General features: G+C 39.5%; 1 protein-coding gene across 1 annotated transcript in view; it reads left to right on the forward strand.

Annotated features, from left to right (window-relative positions):
* astn1 (astrotactin 1) overlaps window positions 1–26,079 on the forward strand; it is a 409,363-nt gene that overhangs the window by 345,803 nt on the left and 37,481 nt on the right. The window contains exons 18-20 of the mRNA XM_040142993.1: window positions 7,720–7,997; window positions 10,029–10,162; window positions 14,271–14,422. Coding sequence (XP_039998927.1) covers window positions 7,720–7,997; window positions 10,029–10,162; window positions 14,271–14,422 — 564 coding nt within the window. The remainder of the gene's footprint in view (window positions 1–7,719; window positions 7,998–10,028; window positions 10,163–14,270; window positions 14,423–26,079) is intronic.

The following is a 26,079-nucleotide window of genomic DNA, read 5'->3' on the forward strand; positions in this document are numbered from 1 at the left end:
CGCTGTGATATATTAACACAAACAATATCTGAAGATTACATGCTTATGTAGATCTTTCTCTCCCTGTTCTTCTCTTTCTTCTTTTCTCTCATACCCATACACATTTATAGGCTTGTAAATATATTTTCGTAAACAGGAGGACTGACTTGAGTCAGTAAGTGGCAGATGAACAGGAGTTATCTCTCACTGGAGAGTGTGGGAGGACGGGGCGGATGTAGAGGTATCATATGAATCTGAATAGCTCTGAGCTCCATCTGTTGTGAATTAGAGAGATGATGAGTCATTCCACTTGGTACAGCATGGTCAAAGTAGCCCCAAATCCCCGGCTTCATACCAACACACGCACACAAACCCATGGATAAACACATATACTAATACATGCTCATGCTGCGAGTTTCCCATCATACATCTGTCCTGTGTCTACAGTTTGTGGGAGGCTATTAGGTCTCAGCTGGTAGCAAAGATGGGTTTGTAGGCCGTGTCCACACCTTCTGTTGGGAGACATATCTTAAAATGTTAACGATCACCACCACTGCAGTGTTACGGTACTGCGTTAAAAGAGTGGGGGTGGGGGGGGGGCAAAATCTATGCAGCTGAACCTGACACATAGTCTTTTTTGAATCCTTGCACTCTTCTCCCTTTTCAAGACCTGGCACTTACATCAGCCGCCATGCAACTCAACCACAGACAGCTCTGTCAGAGAACCACATTATTTTAGTTTTTTATTTTATTGTCATTATTATTATTCTTATACGCCTTAAGAGTTAAAATAAACACACTATTAAAGAATTATGTTGCCTCTCAAAGTTGCTATGGCTAACGTGTTAGCAGGCAGTTCCGTATCTACTGTACATGACCAGCAGATACAGAGCAACATTAGCATTCATTTGGAGTTGAATTTCTGGTCACTTGATGAATGTACATCCAATATTCACTCTCCTTTCAGCTGTGTTTCAGGTCTCAGCCAGCTCCTGAGCACAATGTCTGGCTTTTTAGCTACTAAATGTTCAAAACTATCTTCGCTAGGTAGCTACTAACCTTGTCTGCCTGCTGTTTGGTTCTCTATGCAGTACGCTTATGGTTGGCATGTCGGAGATTTTTCCCCTAAAAAGCCAAAAGAGCTTAAAGAGCTTTTCATTTAAGTTCTTCAAATTGAATTTTTGTTTCTGAACCCAGCTGCCTGCTGTTGCTGAAAACAAGGTTGATGAGAGCTGGGTTAGCAGGCTGTAAAACCAAAACAATTTGCCAAATTAGATATAAAGGCTCCATGAGGCTGAGCAAAACTGCAAAGGAGATTATTCTCTGTGGGTTCATTACTTCGAGAGACACTTTTAACATTATACGTAACCATATAAGATATAAAAAATGATGTTGATTAGTGGAGCGTTGATCTTCACCTGCATGTAAATCTTAAGCTAGCTTCAATGCTAAACTCATGATCTAATCACAAATGAAGAAGTAAGGACTGACCCAAATCCTTTTCAGCACTGAACTATGTTGAAACTGAAATGCGTTTAAACAAGCATAAAAATATCAAACACATTCACGCACATAGGCTCACAAAGGTAGTCAGTGCTCACCCTTGTGGTCAGAAATAAATCAAATTAGGAAGCAAAAATTGGATAAAAAATTGTATTTCAGGAAGGATGAAGCTGAGAGGAGGAGGTGGGGGTCCTTTTTCTGGATTTCGTCCTGTCATCACTTTCCTTTGTGAAGTGTCTGACTCTGTCAAACACAGATTACATTTAATGAGTTTTGTGAGTGTGTGTGGTTGCGTGTAAGTGTGCACCTTTTCCCCAACGTTTATTCTCTTCAAAGTTATATTCTGCTAGTCATTAGGCTTCCCTAAACACAGATGTGTGGGTTGAAGTTGACATCAGCTTAAATGCTTAGATAAGGTCGTGAATGCACCTTTTAGACTCTAAGATAGTTAAAAACTGACAGAGAAAAAAGAGGGGGAAATAAAAATGCGAGTAAAAGAATTTGAGAGGTAGAGAGAATGCAAAGGCAGAGGAGTCAGAGAGTGTCAGAGAATAGAGATTGGTTTCCTTGTTTTATTACTCTTGCAGACCAAGAGTATTATAGTTCTCTCCCTCAAACCTACCACACATGTATTCGCATTGCGAAAAAAGGTGTGATTGTGCCTTTTACCGAGAGAGAGATTGGAAGAGGAATCATAAAGGGGAGGTGCAGCAAAAAAAGACACAGGCTGAGAGTGACAAAAGGAGAAAGATGTTAAGTGAAGTTCAAAGATGAGTGTGGGGCTCTCTCGTTTTCTTTTGTGGCACTGAAAAATACGACTTGTATATTAGAACCTATAGTTGACCTTGGGGAGATAGTTGGGATGGAGACCATACACAGGAAACCATATTATTCCCCACCATAATGCGGCTGTGTCCCTCAGTGCATCACACCAAGCCTCGCACCTTCATGTACAACAACATTTGTGTGAAAACATGGGCGTTAAAACGCCATTTTCTCCTGTTAACTTGATTCACATAGTAGCCATTTTTGATACTTGATTGTGAAGAGCATTGAGTCGGTTTAGCACCTAAAGGCCACTTACCGGGTGATGGACATTGTATACCTCACCTCAGACAGGCTTTATCAAATAAAGTGAAATTCTTTAAACTGTAAGGCAGTCTGTCAGGAAATAAGTAAACACTCAATAAGCAGTTACTGACCCCAGGAGCTCTTCTCCAGAGGAGGTGGTGGGGTGAGTCTCGAGTGACCCTTGATGTATGTCAGTGACTCACTAAATAGCCAACAAAGGCTTTTCAGAGAATGTTCTGGAGGGCCATTTTCCCGTATGTTGAAGGGAATAACAGTTGTTCTGTGCAAAAACAACAGTAGCTGTGTCCATTTATGAGAAATATAGAAACAAAAGAAGTAACTTGTGTGGCATTAGTGGACATTACAGAAACAGTACAGAAAGGGGTAGTTTTCTTTTGGTTTGTTCCTTTAAAACTAGGGGCAAAATCCAAGGAAATAAAGAAAACACCTAGAGAGAAGAATGTTTTATCTCTTATGAGTTCAACTTTTGTGCATTAATGGGCCATTTTCTTTTTGAGAAAAAACACAGTCTTGGATTAGGGTACATAATATTATATATCAATGCTATCTATTGTACTTAGCCCCTATATTCACAGTAACAAATTGAAGTAACGTGGGAAGGACATGGTGTGATAATATACTGTGTATGTTTTGCCATCAGGTGTCTTCAGGGCAGGCTGTTCGCCCCCCCCCAGTCCCAGCTGACACTGAACGCTGCAGAACTAAACCAAAACTATACTGAACTAATCGATGCCAATGTTCTTTGCCCTAAAAGGCTCCCAGCTGTCCTAATATGACTGCCACATTTAATTTCCATCTGCCAGGAGGTGGCAAGTGAAGATAGAATGATGAGAGGTGATTAGTGGGAAGTGAGCCAGCTTGACAAGGATAGATTAAAGTTTAGCTGGTCAGGAGTGCAAGGACATTGACATCCTTGGCGGCGTTCAGTTGAATAAGTCTGAGAATACGAATATTTTGTGCACATGCCGAGATACACTCACATGATCACACAACTGGGTTCTAGATAGTTTTCTTCAAACTCCTAGCCTCTTTTTTTCCTTTTCTACATCTCTTTATATCTCATTGATTTACTTCTACCCACCCACACACACCCTTACAGACAAAAGCCCAAGCTTCTTTATTGCCTTTGATTAGCCATGTGAAATCATGGCCCGCAGAGTGCCCCTGCTTAGACATTTTATTCTCTCACACGCACCAAGCACACACGCCTCTCAGGGGTCAAAATGTGCGAGCGTCCTGAGCTTAATTTCGTGCTCCCTTGATGTGACTCAGCCCTTAATCAGACCTCATTTACGTACACATACCTCTGACTGGTAAGACCTTATCTGTCGCAGTAGCCTTATCACAAGGCCTTGAGGCTTCATGCTAACATTGTCAAGGACATGTTCAGTCAAGACGTGCACACACATGCGAACATTACAAATGAACAATATTTTTGAACCAGGAGTGTTCTGATTTTGTGGTATGTATATACACTATGCACAGAGACATATGCCTATTTGGACACATATATACACCTGTTCATTTGGGTTACAGTCCATTACTGGTTCTGGAAACAGCTGTGTTATCAAAGGAGACTTACATTCAGTGTATCAGTAAAGGTGACTGTTAAATTTCCTAGATTGGGTGTCATTTGTCTTTGATGAGCGTATTAGTATGGATATTGTGTTTTGATTATTCAGGTTAACATACACAAAGAAAGAAATTTTAAAAATATGTATTTTCTTACTAACTCCTGACTGTTTGAATTATGTTATTCACCTTGTGATAATACTGTAATTGTAATAATATTCACCCTATGCTGAGTAAACACAACAGGATGACTTAAGAATTATGCTGAGCATTTCTGTTGCTTGATTCGACCGAAACTTTATCACCCTTATTCAGCTGAATTAAATTTACTGTAACTTTTCAATCATGACATTACTTGGAAAAGCTTTGATACTTAACGAGTCAAGTGGTGTTAGAAGTGAATGAAGTGTGTGTATATTTCAGCAATGTGCGGGATATGAGGTGTAATCAACAAGGTGATAATTACTAACACACCGACACAAAAGCAAATACCGATATTGCTACTATGGCACTTACATTTAATCTCTTTTTAATGACGAGTCAGTAATACACACACACACACACACACACACACAGACACACAAATGCGGATGCATGCACACATCCAAACACAAAAACTGTGAGTGTTCTGCTGCTCTCTTCTTGGTTTTTGTATTTGACTGCTTAGTTGTATTGTTAAGTTATTTTCTAAGTCAGATAGAGACATGTCGTTTGTCTTCTAAATGCCAAAGAGAAAATATTTGGTCGTAAAAGTTCCGGACAGGTGTGGCTTTGGGTGTGTGAGTTTGTCTTGATGTATCAAGTAGGAGAATTTGTGTGTTTATCCCAATTTACATCAATAGAATAACCTTGATTTTTATGATTCCTCTGCTTACAAACCAAACAGCTCAAATTAGGCTGACACCAAATGGAAATGCAGTAACATACTTAAGTTACAGTCATACATCTCTTACACTGAGTCAAAAGAGAATGAGTTTCAAATCACAGTTTCACACATCACGAGTTACATTAAAAAATAAACAGTAATGAACATGAGGTATTAGACATATTAGAAAAAAGTGGCTTTGCCGTCATTATTGTAAACATGTGTGCCAGTCCCTGAGCTTGTGTGCAGTCTTTTTCCCATCATCCCATGGCTCAGAAACCTGAGTTGTATTCCATCAAAAGCAGCTTGCACAACAAGTCCACTCTCTAATTGGTGCTTGAGCTTTTAAATTGCCTGTGTTTGCTCACAGCCAAGCAGTCTTCCAAAATGGAAATCTGAACCCCCACCTACCCATCCCCTTTTTAAACAAAAAAATTAGGCATCAGGCGTGTTTCCCTGTCTTGCTTCTCCCTGGCTTCTGGAAATGGAAAAGTTGCTCTGTCTGAGACAAAATAGCATTTAATGGGGAATGATTGATTCACATATTTACATAATACAACTTAAAAAACTTTTGTATGGCTCTGCTGCGTACAGAACTCCATAAAATCACCAGTCAAGGTTTATGCCCCACCACTTGTCACTCATCTTGATGAGATGTGTAGTTTCTAGTGGTATATAGCTGGAGGCTGAATTAACAAGCATCCAAATGGCAAACACACAATACAGTTATTCAACACCTTCTTGTTTTTGCATGTTTAGCTTTGTTATTCCATCACTTCTGAATATCAAAGCCAAGCTTTAGGACTTCCCTTACTGTTGGTTCATTTTGTACATTTGAACATAATTGCTGATTTTGACCAAAGGATCATATTATTCTGTCTTCAACACAAAGTTAGTGTTGAGGGTATTGTGGGTAATTGTTCTCCTAATTTGGCATTAGAACCTTTCCGGTACAGGCTATCTTTCTTCCGGTCAAATCTCTTTCATGGTGTCCCAGTAAGGGTCCATCCTAGGTCCTATGGTCTTTTCGAAGTCATCCATAAGCAAAGGCCTTCCATCACTGTGCAGATGACGCAAAGCTCTTTCTCTCTTCAAAAATCAGATGACCAGTGAAAGTTAAACGGCACTACGGGTTGTCATGTGTACATCAGATGGTTAATGGCACAGTTTTTTTACTCTGCTCAACAAAATCAAAGCTAAAATTGCCTCATTGGCACTCCCACCTCTTTTTGACTGATTTTGGAGTCTGCTCCTTGAGACTGCACAAAGTAAGCCCTAATTTAGCCCCTCCTGCCCTTAGTAAGGTTTCAGTAGATTTTGAATTTGTGTGATTTGCTTTAGAGGACCTGAACTTGGTTCCCCCCTCTAGTGTCAAACTGCTGACATCCCTGTACAACATGTGGATCTCTCTGTTCACAGGTTAAAGCGCTCCCAGCTGTTTCACACCAAACGTTGAGATCAGGGGTGATAGCGTCGTCTTCATTTTAGAGCCCTGTCATCAGACAGAGCTGCTTCATTAAGTGTCCTCAGCTCAGCTACTAGCAATAAAAGAAACACGATGTTTATAGTAAAATTATTATTAAATAAGTGATGTGTTAACATGTAAGCAGAGTTTTTATAATTTAACTGGTCGAGCTACAGGCTTCCAAAGTTACAGGCTTTTACTGTATGTACAAATGTAACTGTTTTTGTTACTGTCCTCCCACTGCTGCTCAACAGGGAAACACAAAGAGGAAATTTAAAGACCATACCCTATCTTCTGTTTTAAAAATGTAACATGTGAAACAAAAGGTTGAATTCCCACACGCGGTCAGCGCTGAGTTTATTACAGACACCTCATTTGGGTCAAGCAGCAGAGGCTTGACAAAGGTCCACGACTGTGCTAAGAGTGTGTGGGAATTCAACGTATGCACCTAGTCGACCAGTTGTACCTTAAATAACCTTTAGTTTAAGTAAAAATGTGTCAGAAATGACACACAGGGACCCTACACTGCCATTATCTTCCTTGGTTACTGTATCTTTGTCTCTTTTTTTGATATTTTTAAGAATTTTAATCAAATTCCACAACCTGAGCAGGGAAAAAATCATTAAGGTCAATAACTACAGCAATAGTCCCATTAATACAACGTTTCATTGTTCACTTGAGATCTTCCCAGTTCACTTTATTTGCTAAAGATAAAGCTGTAGCTGTGGCCCAAATAGTTACGCTCCTGCACGTATTGTGCCTGTGATGTAGAAAAGTAAAAAACAACTCCTGATGGGAGATGTGGGATTTTGGGAACACATTAAGGCTTTGTAGGGGTAAGAAATATTCTCTCGATTCAGCTTTTTTCATTACTCATTACTTATCTCATTAGTAGGAACACGTGACCTCACCATCTACAGTGTCTGGTATATTAATGTGTGTATATATATATATATATATATATATATATATATATATGTGTGTGTGTGTGTGTGTGTGATTATCAATAGTAATATAAATACGAGAAAATCTTTTTAGACTTGTCTTTTTTTTTTTCACAGTCTAATGCCATAATTTTTGCCTTGCTTTAATACCTTTGATCGCTTTTGATTTGTGCTTGGTGAACTGGTGAAATTGGTTTGGAAACCTTTTAATATTGCTTTTTAAAACAAGTGCATTTATGGTTTAACCAGTCAAGGGGCTGTAAATCAGTTAACCAGTTCCCTTCCATCTGTCCATTCAGGTAACTCACCTTCAGAGGAGTCAGAAGAGCGTGACAAGGAGCCCAGGACGCTGACTTATCCTGCATATATCGCCAGTCTGCTGGACACAGGTGCGAAGCGTATGGCGGCCGGTGTCCGCATGGACTGTACCAGCCAGGGCCAGTGCCCACGCTCCTGCCACCTCTGCCACATGAGCCCGAGGGCGGCACAAGGTCGGCAGCAGTCTGAGCCTGTCCTGCTGCAGATTACTAAGGCTGCACCCATCTATGAATTAGTGTCCAACAATGAGACATACCAGGTATGTACAGTGTTTTTTGTCTTTATCATGTAGGTACATAGTATAGCCAGCTATCTAGGACAGTCTAATGTCTGATAAAACAATCCTTACTGCACACGTTATATAATTTTTCTTTTACATTTTATCTCCTCTTGAATTGGATTACCTCACTTGCCTTTCCTGTGTATGATTAAATGACAAATTTATTGTAAAATCGGTTTTACATCAGTCAAGCTCAGTAAACTTTTCCGCCATTTTTCTCATGAAAGCTACCTTAATGTGTGAGGGAAGCAGCCAATAATGCAAAAAATCAATCCAGGCATGAGTATGGGTGTGTGATCATTTAACCACAGAAAGTCTACTAACTGGCATCCTGCAATGAAATGCACCATGTTTTTGTGAAAGTACAATATGCAGGGGATCCATCATGCTTTGTCGCTCAAAACACCATGGCCTCATTGTGAAACAGGTTACAGAAACAGAATTTACAGGGAAGTCTTTTAGAGTATCATACCTTACTCTGCCGGCAGCCTGCTGTTCCATAAGTTGCCATGCTATGCTGGGACTTATTTGATTCCATTGATACTGGATGTCGACACTGCTTCTGGTCCTCCAGAAGAAAGGTCAATACGATGCTGCCCCCCCCCTGCTGGGCTATCAGGCTTTCATTGTGAGGCTCAGGCAGACGGATACAGTTATTGACGGAATCTGTTTGGAGGTTGCTAGTGCTTTTACTGTGCAGATACTGGTGTGTAGACACAATTTACAGGCAACATTTTGAATAAATTTACATTTGAGCCTTTTGGCTTGCACATTTCTCTATTCTGAGTTCACTTTTTCAAAACTCTTCACCCACTTTCCTTTACCGACATGCAGCTCAGCGCAACAGTTAATTTCACCTCCGAAACGCACTGATCCAACTAAAACACTTGACACACATCTGAGAATCAACTCTGGTTCCAGAACACTGACAACATTTGTCTCCCAACAGTAATACTTTGACCTAAAACAACACTAACAATAGGTGGCATCACAATATGTTTTTTTTTTTGACTTGTCAGAGAATAAAAGTATTAGTTTTGAGCACCCAATATTGAAAAGAAAATTAATATTCAACACAAATTTCTATTCCATGCACTGAATCATTGTCATCCATCTGAACAGTGTCAACAGCATTTTATGATGCAGTCTTCGACTTTTGAAGACTGCAAAAGTAGTATTAAAATTTCAGACACCACGGGACACGGTAGAGTCTGACATTGTTTTTCGTCTGGGAGTTTATTTTTCAGGATGTGGAGACCTTGATGTAGGTAGGGTATCGGGGAACTCAAGTAGCTAGCAGGAGTCATCTGGGTCACGCACTCGACAGTAACACAAACCCACACTAGAGGCACAGAAACAGGTTTTTGACAGCCATATCTCTTCGAAGAATTTTAAACAATATGATTATTGAGATGTCAGGTTTCATAACTGGCTCTGTCTGTCCTTTTGAAAAAATACATGTAAACCCACATATATATTAAATGTATAACATCTGTCAAGCTGAGAGGACTGTCTCTTGTAGTGTAGCTCTAAAAATGCTTTTTGATTAAAAAAGTTACCATATTCGATAACAAATAAAAACATGGAAAATAGCCTGGGAGTTAGGACACGGACCATGAAGCACAACATTCCTGATTTGTGTTGCGTGTCGTTCCCCATCTCTTTCTCCCCTCATCATCTCTCCACTGTTAGATATCTAATAACAGTAAAAAATAATTTAAAAAAATTTATAAACTGAATTGAAGAAATTAATTTTAATATCCCCATTTGAAGTAAAAATTTTAATAAACTTAGTGATGTGAGAATACAGTTAGAGAGTTACTGTTGACGTATGAATATTGATTGTTCCAATATGATGTGCTTTGAATTTAGGTTTTCAAGTTTTTCCATCTTCTTGTCTCTCTCTCTCTCTCTATCTATCTATCTATCTGTCTATTTATCTATCTATCTATCTATCTATCTATCTGTCTATTTATCTATCTATCTATCTATCTCTCTATCTCTTCGTAGGCCCTTCAGGATGCAATGATGAGCATGCTGTGGTGTTCAGGGAAGGGCGATGTTATCGATGATTGGTGTCGGTGTGATTCCAGTGCTTTTGGCACAGACGGGCTGCCCACCTGTGCCCCACTTTCCCAACCTATGTTAGTAACTTATAAATTACCTTTCTCCAAACACATTAGTCTCAGATGGGTTGTGGTAAATACCATCTATCATTTTACTGGCAGAACTCTATCTCCCGCTGCAGTGGGCTTGAGTAATGTGCCATCTAGATGGATGTGTACATCTAATTTTATTGCAAGCAAATATAACAGCCAAGGATGGATTACTGAATGAGCCTACTGAGCATAGGGCCAGAGGCCAGGGGGGAACTGAACCAGAGTCTCAGTTTGAAGTGACTGTTATCATTTCTTGTTGTAAAGTCAAAAAGCTCATTTGAAAGATGCAAAACAACCACAAAGACATGCAAAATTGCTGAAAAGAGATGCACATCTACAAAGAGATGCAAAACAGCAACAAAGAAATGTAAAACAACCAAAGAGATGGAAAATGATCACAGAGAGACAAAAACAAACACAAAGAGAGACAAAGTGACCACAAGGAGACACAAAACAACTACAAAGAGATGTAAAATCGACCACAAAGGGGGTGGCAGGATCATGTCTCATGGATCATGTCTTATCCATGATTACAGCAGCCACTGATTTATTTCTCCTGTCCAGTTGAGGTGGGCTAATCAATTAAATTAGCCACTTTATTCAAGACTGCATTAAAGTACCATGGGCCCCAGGGCTACAACTTTTTCAAGGTACCCCCACCCATCACAACTCAACTATTGCCCCATCCAACCTGCACAAACATCCGTCACACTTAATTTGCATGCAATAATGCCTCAACAGTCACTCATGACTGCAGTTTGAGTTTATGACTGTTGAGACTCAAAATAAAAGTCATATAATCCTTAGAAGACCATAGTGAAGCATACACGTACGACACAGAAACTGCAGCACCAAAAGGTATAGCCCGGCTCACTGTAGGCCAATATCCATCTCTCTCTCACATAATGCATGCATGGGCATGATTACACACACACACACACACACACACACACACACACACACACACACACACACACACACACACACACATTTACCGCTCCTGAATTGAAAAAAGGGCACAGAAGACTAGTCACTAGACAGGCTAAATCAAAACTGTATATTATCGGTAATACTTTATAATAAGGGTACAAATTGTATGCTCAAGTAATGCTTAACTAATGCATAACTCATGATGATCTAATGCATGAATTAATGCAGGATGTATCATGAAATACTATTGTCAGTAGGACTTTATGTGATTAGAGTATACATTTAATAGATCATCAATTAAGGAATGATAATTCACAGTTAATTCATTAATTAATTTATATGCAACCAAATTCACTGGATTCCTCTAACATAAAAGTTCATTTCAGGACCATGTGTTTCCGCAGCCTCTCTGATTTAAAAAAAAAAAAAAAAAAAAAAAGCTTAATATTTTCTATGAGAAGAGACCCAATGTAGTTTTGACACATTTACAACACATTGGGTGGCACATGACTTGTTTTTTTATTTTTTTTTTTTTTTTTATTGTATTTGTGTTGTTGCACAGTAGAGTGAGATTCACTAAAACCAAAATCATCCAGCAGGTAACAACTGACAAATTGGAGAATGATCCGACAAACTGCTTTCAAATAAGATTCCATCCAACCGATTTTAATAATTAAGTCTGAAAAGATTCGACAACATTAGCAAATCCAATGCAATGTAACTCTTCCAATATGGGTCAATCAGAAGGTGACCAGAAAAAAGAAAACCTTCTCAATCAAAAAGAACCTTGTACAACAGCACTGCTATAAATCCTACCCTTATAATGTTCAGTTTTGTCAGGACTGTGCCAGAAAGGTGTTGATTTTATTCTGCATTCTTTTGTGGGCCTTAGTGGTAGTGTTATACTAGATTTTGTTATACAGTAAGTGTTTATAACAGGTTGTACACTAACATTTAAATGCATGTGTAAAGAAAATGTTTAAAACCTCTTTGCCCACAAAAAAGCCAAGTACTAGACAGCTAATTACTGGCCATCAGACTTTATTCAAGCAATTATTCAAAACATTTAGCTGCCTGGACCCATTCAAAATCGACAAGACTGGAAATGTGTCTGACAATTTAATTGTTAATGCTTTAGCATGGAGAGCATGTTTAATACACCAAAACGAACATTTGTCTTAAGCAAAAGGTTGGCCAATGCAGCTGACAAGGCTACTGACTTTAAGTGAGACTAAATCCCCGTCAGCAAGCAATGTAGCAATGTTCTGCTGTTGTGAGAAGCTAATAGATAACGTTACAGCACTGTCTTTAGTTGCTGGCTTAATATGGCTTTAAAAGGAAAGTAATGTTATTTAACATCTTTACGTTAGGTTACCTCAGGTTTTGTGTGGTGCACCTTGAGGTGTCTATTCCGGTTTGTGGTTTTCTTCCCAGTGATTTTGTAGCCACAGACTCTCTCCTGACAATACTACACACTCAATTTTCTCTCGGCGGCCTTATATTTGAAGTGGGTCCAAATCTCAACCCATTTCGTTGCCGTCATATTCTTTCCAATTCACTGTATGTAATCCGATCTCCATAGCTAGGTCCAGTATAGCACTGTTGGCAGTTTGTTCGTGGGTCCACTGGTGCAGACTCACCAGAAAGATGATTCAAGTCGCGGGAACAGAAATGTGAAGCGCAGCCATTCAAAGGACATTATGTCATTGTTTGAAAAACAGGCTACCTGATTTCGTCTCCTCTTTTTTCATCAACAAAAATATAGAGAGATTTTGGTAAAGTTTTTATTTTTTAAACTACATTTTAGTCTCGTTTTTTCCATTAACAATATTGCAAGTTGATATAGTCACAGTTGGTGTTTAATGACGTCGGTGCCGTCTTGTCATCATCTCGTCTTAGTCATGGAAAAAAAGGATGTTCACTACCATATTTAGTCATGCTTTTAGTTAACAAAATTAACACTATCATAGAAATATGAAGCTATTTTGTTTATCAGGGAGGCTGAGCAATTGTTTGTGAACTAATCGCATACACTAATACTGACTTGAACATTTGTTAACGTGAGCAACAGGAATTCATGATACATCCTGCAGTCATAAAATGCATTATGTTGAATCGTCATGAGTTGTAGCATTACTTAAGTATAAGATTTGTACCACGATTATAAAGTGTTACCACATTAATGCTAGGCAGCTAGGCTGGGGGTCTGGGATAGCATGTGTTAGCCCAACACTAGCTACTGGTAAAACCCAAACTCAAGACTATTATTATTATTATTTATTGTGCATGATAACATTAATTTGTTTGGGATTGTCATTGTTTGTTCACTAAATTTGCTAATGTTGTCGAGCAAGTTAGCTAACTACCCGAGACCTAGCCTGCTAGCCTGTGGCAGCAGGTGTCCTCACCGATGTCCTTGTTTCCCTTCCTGGCTATGCTACTTCTGCTGGAGGGGTTTCGGTCGTCTCCACCTCCGGGCTTACAGCTTTGTAACATCCTCTCAGCTTGGGGATTTTTCTAAAAGGCCGTGACTCCCACTGCACTTGAGCTCCACTTATACAATTCTTTCCAGACATTTTTGCAAACGCGCCCGCAGCTGAAGTAAATTTCCACTCCAGCCTGGAAATGAGAAACAGCAACTAATTCATAGGACAATAAAGACAGGCGCGTCATACGGCCGATTGACATACATGTGATTGACACTTAGTGACATTTAGCATGCAGTGGTTTATTTTTCGGGAGTAAGTACCACACAAAGTCAAGCATGATTTTTTTTTTTTCCTCCCTATGAATTTAATTTTTTCCCCCCACGAGCCCTTACATCGTCAGGCCCTGGGGCTTGAGCCCCGGTAAGCACATGCATTATGACGGCAGTGACTGTATTGAATGGTTGGTATGAAAACCTCTGTACACGTGTCCCCAGGCCACATAGCTACAGATGACCACTCCAAAGTAAGTCAATACAGGCATAACATAAGGGGATAAACAACTAGATTTTCTGTTGACAGAAGCCTTTGTGACATTCTGGAATATGTTTTCACTTGATTACAGTTTTGCAGAACGGGAGGGATACTGTTAGCAGTCAGTAACATTAATGAGACCTGTTTGCTGACAACATCTTTCACTCAGTGGCGTGTTATAACATCTCTGTCTCTTTTGCCAGGCTGAAATTGTCTTACACCTACGAGCCCAGCAGCTCATTGGTCATCATGGAGTGGAACCACACTGAGCCACCAATCGGTGTTCGGGTTGTTGATTACCTCATCAGCCAGGAGAAGGTGACAGAGAGGACTGACCACTCCAAAGTTGAGACAGGTACGTCTGCCCAGAACTTCCCACATCAAGAGTTTGGCTATTGATGATTGTGAAATAGGTTAATGTTGCCAGGCAACAAGTGATGCCAGTTCAGTTCTTCTAGACAATGCCAAAACATAGTTTATCCTCTGTCTTTCCAACAGTTACTAATCCAGCAAGAGGCACTGTTGATGTTTTGGATGTGTACCACTTTGAGAGGGGTAATGAGTAAGTCAGTTGGCCTCGATTTGTACGGGCAGCTGTTGTCCAGTGTTTATTATTTATGCTGGCTCAAACCGGCCAATTTCTCAGCACCATGTGGCCTCAAAAGCCTAATTTGTTTTTATCTAGTCTACCACATGGAAGGAATCCTGGTCCAGAGGTGAAAAAGGGATTTCATCAATCTGTGGCTGTACAGTTTACACTTAGGGGTTACTACATGGCATCGACCCCATATACTGCTGTTGTCACGGGAAAAGCTTTTGTGAATTTTCATTTTTTTTTTATCAAAGAAGTTTCCTTTATATTTTGGGAAACAATTCCACTACAAAAAGCAGTCAAAAGGAAATAAATTAACTAAAAAATAAGGAAATCTAAATCTAAAAGAAGTCATAGCTTTGTAAGCACTGATAGCAGAGAGATACTGTACCATTCTGAACATTTGGCCTTCGCCCAGTTTTAAACATCACTGTTTGTTATAGGCTTCTCTCACTTGTAATTTTTACAGACTCCACAAGATGGTGTGCACCAGTAATAATAATGGAGTGCTGGAGTATTTATTTGTAGCATTTAGTTTGTTGATTAGACTGGATTCTTCCAAACCGATTTTATAAAATAACCTGTTCTGGTAATTGTATTATATAGTCATTTTACACATCATCTAATGTACTACTGTAAATGCTTTCAGTGTTCCCGAAAAGGAGTCTTGCAGTTTGTCATATGGGTGATGACAAATTAGCAGTATGACAGTATGATATTTATTTAAATCCATGTTGTTGTTTTTTTCTCACAGTAGCAACGCATTTGATTAGAATCAACACAAAGGTATTTAAAACTTTACAGTAAAAATTCTTTGCTTTCTTTTTTCCAAGCAGCTTTTCTCGGTTTAAGTGTTTTGAAAAGGTTTTATATTTTGTCGCTGTTTAATTCATATGGCTTCAGGGATGTACTATTTAAAGTACGTTTTCTCTCATGTTTTCACGAAAAGGAGGAATCCATAGGAGAAGCCACAGGAGCAGCAGCAGTGTGTGCGGCTTTGTCATCCATAACAGATACTCCAGCTTATTTGTTGGACCTATATGAACCGAAGCTCTCAAAACAAGGGCGGTTTATTTTAGCAGTAATGACCCAATCCATAATGGAGACTGTTCCTGTGAGTACCAGAGTTTGTTGTAGCTTAATGAGAGAATAAACTGCATTAGTCAGAACAGTCAGTATCATTAATCAGTCCAGCAGATTCAGAAGAGAGAAGCCGGAGTGTGTTTTTTTTATTACTGCTATTACAGTGAGTATGAGTTGTAGGTCAAGGAGTTATGTTCATTTCAGCTGTAAGGGATTTTATTTTCTTAAAAGAAGTTGTACCGTTTTTATGTAAGTGACGGTCGGCGCTTTAAGCAGCAAACAGGTTCTTGTCTCTCACTCTCCTCCCCTTTTGAATTACAAGTACATATTGCAGTATAACAGTATATTCTTTATATATTAGTGAAGCATATAACCATGATTAGCCATGATCACAGGCCATTCTCTGTTTTCTGCTTCATCGTTTCTTTAAAATATTTGTTTTGATAGTGTCGACGTGCAGCTGTCTTTTGCTCATTAAACATCAGCTTGGTTATATCGTCTGTGTCAATAAACAATGTTTATGACTTTAATTAGCAAAACTTGCTATATTAAGCCATATAGCAGTCATATAGCTAGCCATTTTTTTTAGAAATGAATTTTGAAGCAAAGTGATACAATACTATGGAAATGAACTCCCGTTCAGATTCACAATTGTGTGTTCTCTGCGACCAAAACACAAAATCTAACAGTGAATGCATATTGGTGAATATACCCCGTTTGACAGAGACTCAGTGATGTGATTCAGTAGTTTGTTTTCAGTTATTGTATTTTCTTTGGCGGTATTTCAGAACAAGGAGTTTGTTACTTTACTCTAGTTTTCAAAGCAAATGTAAGACTCATCCTTATCATTATGCACTATGTCACAGCATGGCTGGATTAACCTTCCTGGGGACCCCGGGACAAAAATAAGTTGCTGGCCCCTTGGTCTTGTTGGACCATGTTGGTCCTCCTCACTACTCATTCTGTGTAGCGTATTCCTATTCTAGCCCAAACCTATATGCAGTTTAACTGTTTGTTTAACTTGATTTAGAAATACACATCATGTAAGCACAGTATCAATATTATCTTAAAACTTGATTTTGACACAGTACTATATGTTAAAATCAGATTGGACCAATCTACAGGTACTTATCATATCAGTGGACACTCTGCTTTAGTAGTACACGTTCCTATACTTCCAAACAAAACTACAACTACTACAGAACAGGTCCCAAATGAATCCTTGCTCTTTTGATGTAGTTTTCCTTTTTGCCAGGGTGGGAAGTCCAGCTTTAGCGTCGATGGAAAGTGTACTGTCAGTGGAACCTCAGTGCTTATGTATAGTGACTGTAGGAGCACAACTGAAACTTTAATGCAAGGGAGAATTTTGACAAGGGACAATGAAATATCAATATAATAGCAGCTATGACCTTTCAGTTTCTTTTTTGGAATTTTGGAACATCATTTTTTTCCCATGCCCTTTGAACAAATCGTCTGTGTCAACTCACCATTACCACTGCGTTCCATAGCCTTACAAAACAAATGTTTGTCCCATCCCCCAATCTGTGCTGTCAGAGAGAAAACAGAGGAGATGAAGACGGTGGCTGCTCGTGTGTCCGGTATGACTTCCTGTAGTTGAGTTCACCTTTTGGGCCTGCAGTGCCTTGATATAATGTTTACTTAGGCTTAACGTTCAAACTAACACCTCGACGTGCAACAAAGTCAAGCTTTTAGGCTTCAGAATAGTACTTTGGTACGAGATCAAAGTTTACAGTTGTTGGAAAGATTTATCGTGATCAGATATATTGAAAGAAACACAACTTCTTTTTGACCCAACAAAAACGGCTGCAATCTCAAGTGCAGATTAAGACATTACTGGCAAAATAACCTGCCGCTGTTATCAGTTAGTGGTTGATACAGAGATATAGAAGAGATAGTGACAGATCTTCCAATCAGATCTTAAAACATATGGTCTTGTGTCTAACAAGTACTATAACTACCACGGAACTCACGGCAATGTTTTCATGGAAATTAGAATTGCTACTTGGCAAGAACCACAGAAACTGTGGCACAGGAATATTCCACTCTTGACCAGTTTGTTACGTTCATGCTGATCCTTTCCAGTTTACAGATTCTGTTGCAGATTCTGTCTAAATAAGACATTTCTTGTTTCCATGGTGTCATGCACTTCATCCATCCTCATTAAACTAATGAAGATTACTTTCTCACACAATGTCTTCACTATCCCTTCAGCTCCTCCAGCTCCACACACGGATCATTTCTAGAAATTTTCCAGCCAGTTTCATAGCTAATCAACAGCTCTTTCTAGGTCTTTAAAGGATGGCATACTATACAAGTGCTACTGCTATGTTCTCTTTGGAAAAAAAGACCCCAGTCTTTTCATTAAATGCTTCAAAGCAAACTCACAGATACACCACTTGCCTGCGAGGTATAATCTATCACTGCAAAACTGAGGCAGAGGATGAGTTTATCAAACGTTACGCGTTTGTTGCGTCAAGCCCCATTTTATCTATTTTCCGCTACAAAAAATTCATGACATTACACAGACACTATTCTAGTTATGGTACTTGAGCTGTCTTTGAGAGTAAAGATGTGTTTTATGTATAATGTGCACTTTAATGTCTGCCTTGCTACTTTTAGCCTAGTAAGTTTAATGTTTTGATAAGCAAGTCTCAGTGAAGTTCTCCCATTTTCTGGTATTCTGAACCTTATTTGTGATAATAAATACTGTATCTTCATCTGTATGATTTAGAAAGTAAAAGTCCCCTAACTTGAATTTATGAAAACCAAATTGAATATAAGCCAGACGCATTCTGAAATAAGGCACCCGTGTATTTTGATGTGGAGTAAATTTTGGTATGGGCACAAAAACTTTAAGCTTTAGTCGACTAACACTCAATAGTCGATGCCCCTTCACTAAATATTTCATTAACGTTTTCTCCCTAGCAAAAAAAGATATTAGCATCTGGTCCAATTATGATAAAGGGCCTGTACCTTTCACTGTGACTGGCGATGAGTCAAGTCCACCATGCACTGCAAGTAAGAGCTCCACATCCGTTCAAGACTGTTTAAAGTGCAGGGCAGCTGTTTTGACTTTGTGACCTTACAGAGATATATGATGTGCTGTTGGTTTAAGTGTAAGGAGAAACTAGGTACTTAAGTACATCAAAGTGTCTCGAATAGGAAATAACATTTTATGTAAGGAATAAACAAAAAAAATTTATAAGTTTTTGTTTCTTTAAAAGTGATTACATCTGCCTCTGAAATTGCATAAAAAACAAATTCTTTTGACTATATAACTACTATATAACTATGACGAGAGGCCTTCCATTTCTAACTGCCATAAAGCAAAATTGTAAAACTACTAGTTTAAAGCTGCACAGCAAGATTTGTGTAAATGTCAGGAAGTTTGAAACTTACGTTACTTTGGTACTTACCAAGTGCAACATCTAAATATAGAACTTTTGTGCTTTACAGGTTTTTGAATCTTAGACATTGTGAACCTTTTAGGCTAAAAGAGTACAGGGCATGCTTAACATGTTTTGCTGATTTAGAGTGTTAAAAGATGTTGAACATACGGTACATATTAAAGTAAAGCAATTCATGAAATCCCGAGGATTTGCATGTTAACCCAGTATATATCATTTGTTTTCACACTGGTGCATACAGCTCCACTGCTATCAGAAACTGATGCTACATAAATATTTTAAATAAGACAATAAAGCTGCAAGAGAAGAGAATAAATCCTCTCTGATATATATATTAAAAAGTTTGCCTTGGGCTTTCCACCCACTGAAAAAGACACACTAAACCTTAAGAGCAACGTAAAGTGCATTCTCCTAAAGAGCAAGAAGTGAGTGCTAGATCCAGAGAAAGCTAGACTCCCAAATATATTTGAACCCCTTCACCTTTTTTACACCCACCAGACACCAAGAAGATAACATATAGGTCAGGGTATTACACAGTTTACTGAGATCACATTTCTCAACTTCTGAGTGTTGAAATTGTCAAAACTTTTAACAGCTCCCTCTTGCTGCCATTTAGATTCTCCGATGTGTGAAATTGGCCGCCACAGCTCTAATTACACCGAGTCAAAGTTATCCATCTCTGGTTGGTGTGGATCAGCTGCCACCTACAGTATGCATGATGCAGTGAGGGCTGTCCGAGTATTTAGCAATGATTGATTACTTTGGAGAACACACCCCGATGTGAACAGACAGGCAAAGGTGGCGGCGTGGATGCGGTGTCGCTTTACGGGAGAAAAGGCGGGGGAGGAAGGGGAGAAAGAGATCTCCAAGGAAAGAAGAGGAGTGAGGGAAAGAGAAAAGGGAACAGTAACCTCGGAGAAGGGCAGAAAAAGATGGAAAGATCTGGAAAGCTGGCCGTATGGTGTGGTTTTGATTTCAGCTGTCATTTTTCTGTCATCTCAGAGAATCAGTCTCACATGATCTCATCTACAATTCTCTACAGATCTCCCTTTGGCTGCCTCTCCTCTCCCCTTTTTGCTTTTCCTTCTCCACTCCCTCGCCTTTTCTCTCATCTGTTCACCTTTTTCCCCTAGAATTCTTATCTTCTCTCATTAAATCTTTATCTTACCACCTCCTCTTTTCTAATCCCTGCCTCCTCTCTTATGCTCCTTTCTTCAGGTTTGCTCCTACTATGGCCTCCTCTCTCTTTTCTTTCTTACCACATGCTCCTTCTTTCCCTCATGGATCTTGTTTTCCTTGTTTCCTCTTCATACTCCTTTGCTTAAATTTCCTTTTTTTTCCCAAAAGGCATCAAGACATGGGTAAAACAGCATTGGATGAAACGTCTACAGAATATACAGAATATTTTCTTACAACTGTATCTGTTTAAAGTATATTATATATGAGTAGTGTGCCATAGGACAAGCAAGGCAAGCAGGGTTTGACCAGTTAAAGCTAGAAAATAGACATGAATTAGAACGATACCGAAGTGGAAGCGATATCTCTCCTTTCATCTCAGAACAGCGTTCTGTCCCATAAAGGATCTGATATTGCCTGTTTGTATTCATTTTGTAAATTACTGCTCTCTTGTGGCCGCAGTGGGCTATTGTCTCTGGAAGCTAGGTTGACCGACAGCCGTCGCATCTCTCCTTTCTGTCATTTTGATTGACAAAGGCTGGGGCTTGTCCAGCAGAGGGAGGGGCAGCCTTTTTTTTGGACATTTGCTACAGACAAGTGTGCTTGTCAAGCTGCCCTTGACTCAGCTTCCACCGTTCTGAGATCAGTGTTGATATTCCACACATTATTATACACATGTGCAGACGTGTCTGGAAACTGTACTTGCGCATTAGAAAATTACTTCAACAGTCTTTTTTTCCAAAGAGGTAGCAGCAGCAAGTAAACAAATAAATTCAGTGATTTATCATCTCAAATCGGTATCAGTTGTTTTACTAATCACCTTCGTCAACATGTGTGACGACGAGGAGTTAGAGTGTACTTGTATTGTGGACCAGTTTTTAGTAACTCCTTTTGCAAGGAAAGCTTTTAAGGACATATTTATTGAATTTACATATTTACAGTTAACCATGTAACATAATACCCAAGCCTTTTAATTCTGTTCTGCCTTTTAGTTATCATATTGCTATCTTTTCCTCCCTGTTAATCATTGTGTAGAGTTCGCTGTGCACAATCTGCAATAAGTTTGAGAAGTTTGAGACCACATATTGAGCCAGGAAAATACAGGATTCTGCATTGGGGTTTTTGGTTCTTCGCCTCTGCTCGCCTATCTATAAAAGTCACCACAAGCCAGTGCTATGTAGTGCTTAGCAGGAACTCTAAGGCTATTAAAGTAGTTTTTAATTGCAACTTCTTGTAGAAAGGGAAAGTGTAAACCGCCAGCTCCATGGGTGCTTTCAGTATTCATGACATTATATATTGCAGAATAATAAATCAGGAGTCACGATGAATGTATTGCAGCATCTTTGTATCAGCATTAGTGATACTTTAAAAGGCACTGACGTAACTCCATAATGTAGTAATACAAATGGAATCACCATTCTATATGAGAGTCAAGAGAACTTCATCAATGAGAACACATGGACTTGTTTTCTACAATTGTCAATGTGCAGTATGTGACTGGGATATTCTTTAATAAATAATGGTCTTGCCAGCTTACTTTGGTTCCGGTGATTGTAGTGAGGCTGTATAATGTAAATGAATGCCATTATTGCTCTCAAGTCAAATGAATTTGCTATGTTTCAGTGACCTCTCTACCCAGTTTTCTCTTAGAAACCGAGACAGTGAAAAGGAGGTAAGATCAGGTCCAAATGTGAGACTGTGAAAATGCGATGGATGAGAAGATAGTGATTGTAGTACATTCAGAAAGAGTTTCTGTTTTAACCACCTTTTTTCCTCTTAAATTTTACCCCTGTGTATCTTTCCCTAGTCCTCAACTACCCACAAAAGCTGATGTGAGTGGTAGAGTAGTAGGGCCAGAGGAAAGTTAAACTGCTATGTAACAGTACTGAATGAAGGTAGAATCTTTTCATCCTGTATTAACCAATTGTTCACACTAGGATTTGCAGGTTCACCCAGTACATATCATTTATTTTCACAGTGGTACCACTGCTATCGGAAACTGTTTGATGCTCCTTCAATATCTGAAATATTATTTCTTCTCCAAATTTAATCCCCAAACGGCTTGCTTGATAAATTCCCTAGGGAAAATGAAAACAGAGCATCCATTTACGGGAAAAGCTCTGAACAGACACTACCGATCATCTTTGCAAGAAACAAAAAAACACTAAAGAAGACCAAATATCTGCCCTTTACTTTCTCTGAAGGCTCATCAGAAACAGATGTCGGAATGCCCCGTTTTCTACAAAACATCGTTAAAGATTTGTTGTTTCCACACAAAGCATATATTCATTGACATCTGCATGGTTGCATTTGTGTGTTTTTTTTTCTTGTTTGTGGTTATGTAATGTTAGATAAGTCAACATACAGTAAATAGACCTGATGATTATAGCATCCAAGTCGCAGTTAGATTTGGAGCTGACAACAGCTTGTTTGTGTAATAATCTCTCCCTTAACAAGTTTCAGGCACACAAGGTGAGATCATAGTGTAAAGGCACACATACACACACACATACGCACAGTCCCCAGCAGATGTGTGGAAGCCCCATGAATAGGAAGTCTGCTTTAAGTCAGTCCACCACTCAGTTGGACAAGTCTCGCTGTGAAAACAAACATCCCCTGAGCTGTGACCAATACAATGATGTAACAGCTTTGATCACCCAGCGAGGGCAAGGTTTGCTCAAGGGTCAGTGGAACACGGAATCCAATCAATAAACACATTACTCACCTGAGTATCTACATCACACACACGTACATACACACAGACACCAGGGGTGACTATGTTTCCCCCCAAACCTAAACCAAGCTGAGCTTCCTCTTAGCACAAGTCACTTCCTCTATGCTGCCACTGCTTTGTCCCTTCCCACCTGCTTTCTCTTTACTGTAGTGAGCACAACACTATGTCATCTTGAGCAATAAGAAGTCATTCCCTTCATTTCTCTTTTAGTTGGATGTAAAATAAACACTCTCATTGCAGACATGTGAAGTGTAATTTTACATGCATAGGCGATATTTTAACCCCAGCACCCATCCAGACACTTTCTCCTAATTTTCTGGATCTAGGTTGTACAGAAAGCAGCAGTGCAGAGGTTCCTGTAACACACATTCTAGGTTCTAGGTCCACCTGCCAAATCCTGAGGTATTCTCAGGCTAAACAAGATATGTAAAGCCCCAAGCTGTCATGTTCTGCCCCCTCTGTTTGACTACTTGCCTAGACTCTGTTATTAATTGCTGTTTTATTTTGAAGTTACTTTCCTTATGTGTCTGACGAGTTTTTACTCCCTGCCTTTGTGTGTTTTTTCCCGCCACTTTTCTGGGTCACCTGTTTCCCATTAGTCAATTGGTCCTCTGTGTATATATAGCCTTGTCTTTCCCTCTTTCAGTTGCGAGAACATAAGTTTAGTTACTGTGTGCTTTTTGCCCTGGTTCCTTGTGTTTTGCCTGTCTTCGACCTGTTTGTCTGTTTTCTGGATTTTAGATTCTTGCCTCTGCCTCACTGGACTTGTTTGCCTGTTTGGACTGCTCTGTCTGGTTTTGACCTTTGCCTGCCTCTCCATGCCATAAGCCTTTTTTTCCTGTGTGTTGTGAATAAAACACCGAACTGCAATAGCTCTGCCTCGGCATCTGCATTTGGGTCCTATTATCGCTGTTTCTGTTACCCTGTTGCACCAGTTGTGGCACAGGCATGTTCTGGGTTTTCCCCAGGTCTCGTCCTACTTCGATGCACCCAGAATTCTTCCACAGGAAGGTCTACATAAGGTGTCCATATCAGAAGACTGAACCACCTGCCTCCTTTCATTGCATAGGTGCAGCATTACTCTACACTCATCACATTGTCTCTAAAGGTGTGCCCAGAGACTCTGCAAGGGAAACAGATTTTTGATGCTTCTATTCACAATCTTATTTATTTAGTCACAACCCTATTGTTGTGATTATAAGGAAGAGATATAGCGCTTCCAGGATCAACTTGATGCGTTGCCATAAGTCTGGAAACTGGAGCAATCTGAAAGGCAATCATCTGTCAGCATGCCACCCTCATTTTTGGTTAAGACGCCAAGACTGAAAAACATTCACATGGGACAGCAATTCACTTTCGAACCAGTGCTGTCACTCCACCAATTTAAAGAGTGCCATGGTCTCAGACTCGGTGGTGCTGACCCTCCAAATTACTGCATGTCCTTAACCTCCCCTTGAGTGCAGATACATTGGTATCGTCTGAACAGAGGCCCAGTTCATCCTCACTGCATATGAAGGTTTATCAAGTCTAACAGCTTCCCCAACAATCTGATCCAATTTACCACAGGTGGTCATTAGTTGACACCTCTGCATTTCTCTTTACTTGAACGTCCAAGAGATATGCTTCAGATCTAACATTATGACTGCAAATTTCAACATCAATCTTTACCCCATGATAGTGCAGTTCAATAACAAAATACCACTTGATATTAAGATCCCAATCACTCCAGGTTTTTCTTCTTTGCCAACATAAGCATTCATGTCTCCCTATGAAGTCTCGAGGTGGAGCTCTCTCCAGAATCCCACCAAGGGATTCCAAGAAAGCTGGGTTCTGTGAACTCCTTTTGAATACATAAACAGAGCGGAGTCAGAGCTTTCCTGTCTGCAACAGGTATCGCTGGAGGTGATCCTCTTGTACTCATGGGTAAAATTTAGTATGCCATATAGCTGGAGACTATTGGGCATTCTCACACCACCCAGTGCTTTTTCCTCGCCCAACAACACAAGGTCAGAACTGCACATGCACCTTCCCCGGGAAGGACATTCCATGTTTCAATAGCCAGTTTGCATAGCCATGGTTCAGTCCAACAACGCATATGCTTTTAACCATGTCAAATTTCAAGCACCCTACCCAAGCTTGTCTCAGGATGTCTCACTGCGCCATGGGGGGGGGCTCTACCAGAGGCTATTGCTCTCTGACAGTACAGTGCTGCAGGAAGCTTTTCATGACATCAGATGATGGGGCATTTTAATGCAGGGTTCTTCATCTGTTTCTAATCTTCATCTACTAAGGCATACCTACAGTAGGTATAAGATGATCGACGTGCAACACATTCATATATAGTTTCATTTACTGTATGCCATCTTTTATGTTACTTGTTTTGGCCCATTAACAGCTCAGTTACTTTATCAACTCAATTAACTCGAACATTCACCAAAGAACTGAAATCATATCAGAGTAATTCAATAATCTATTCTTGTATGCCATTACAATACAATACACTAGATACAATATATAGAGTGATTGGTTTAAGGCCTGTATTTTGTATTCATCTTACCTTAATGCTTCCCTGATGTCATCTTTAGAGAGGGCTAAATACTGTTCCTTTGCTAAACCATAGAGTCAAAGACATAAAGGCTGATTTGATAAGTAAAAGCCATGGCCAAACTACTATAAATGATGGTGTATGACGCCATGCTACCTTATCATACCTGCAATTTAATATTCAAGGACTTTCCAAATGATCCTTAACTGTATCGTTTTGATTGTTTGTGTTTCCATAGAAGATGTAGTTGGATTCTCCTCTGTAGGAGCTCATTTTCTCCCTGAGATGAGAGAAACAGCATCTCATCTTCGAGGAATGCTTCCCTACCAGGGTCTCACTTTGTCTGCTGGACACAAAGGAATGACCTAATACATACAAAGACACATATGCACATACACTCCTCTTTTGTATCTATTTCGTCTGCTGGTCATTCATAATGTCAGGTTATTCAGAT

The sequence above is a fragment of the Xiphias gladius genome, chromosome 14, assembly GCF_016859285.1.
Source record: "Xiphias gladius isolate SHS-SW01 ecotype Sanya breed wild chromosome 14, ASM1685928v1, whole genome shotgun sequence".
Lineage (NCBI taxonomy): Eukaryota > Metazoa > Chordata > Actinopteri > Istiophoriformes > Xiphiidae > Xiphias > Xiphias gladius.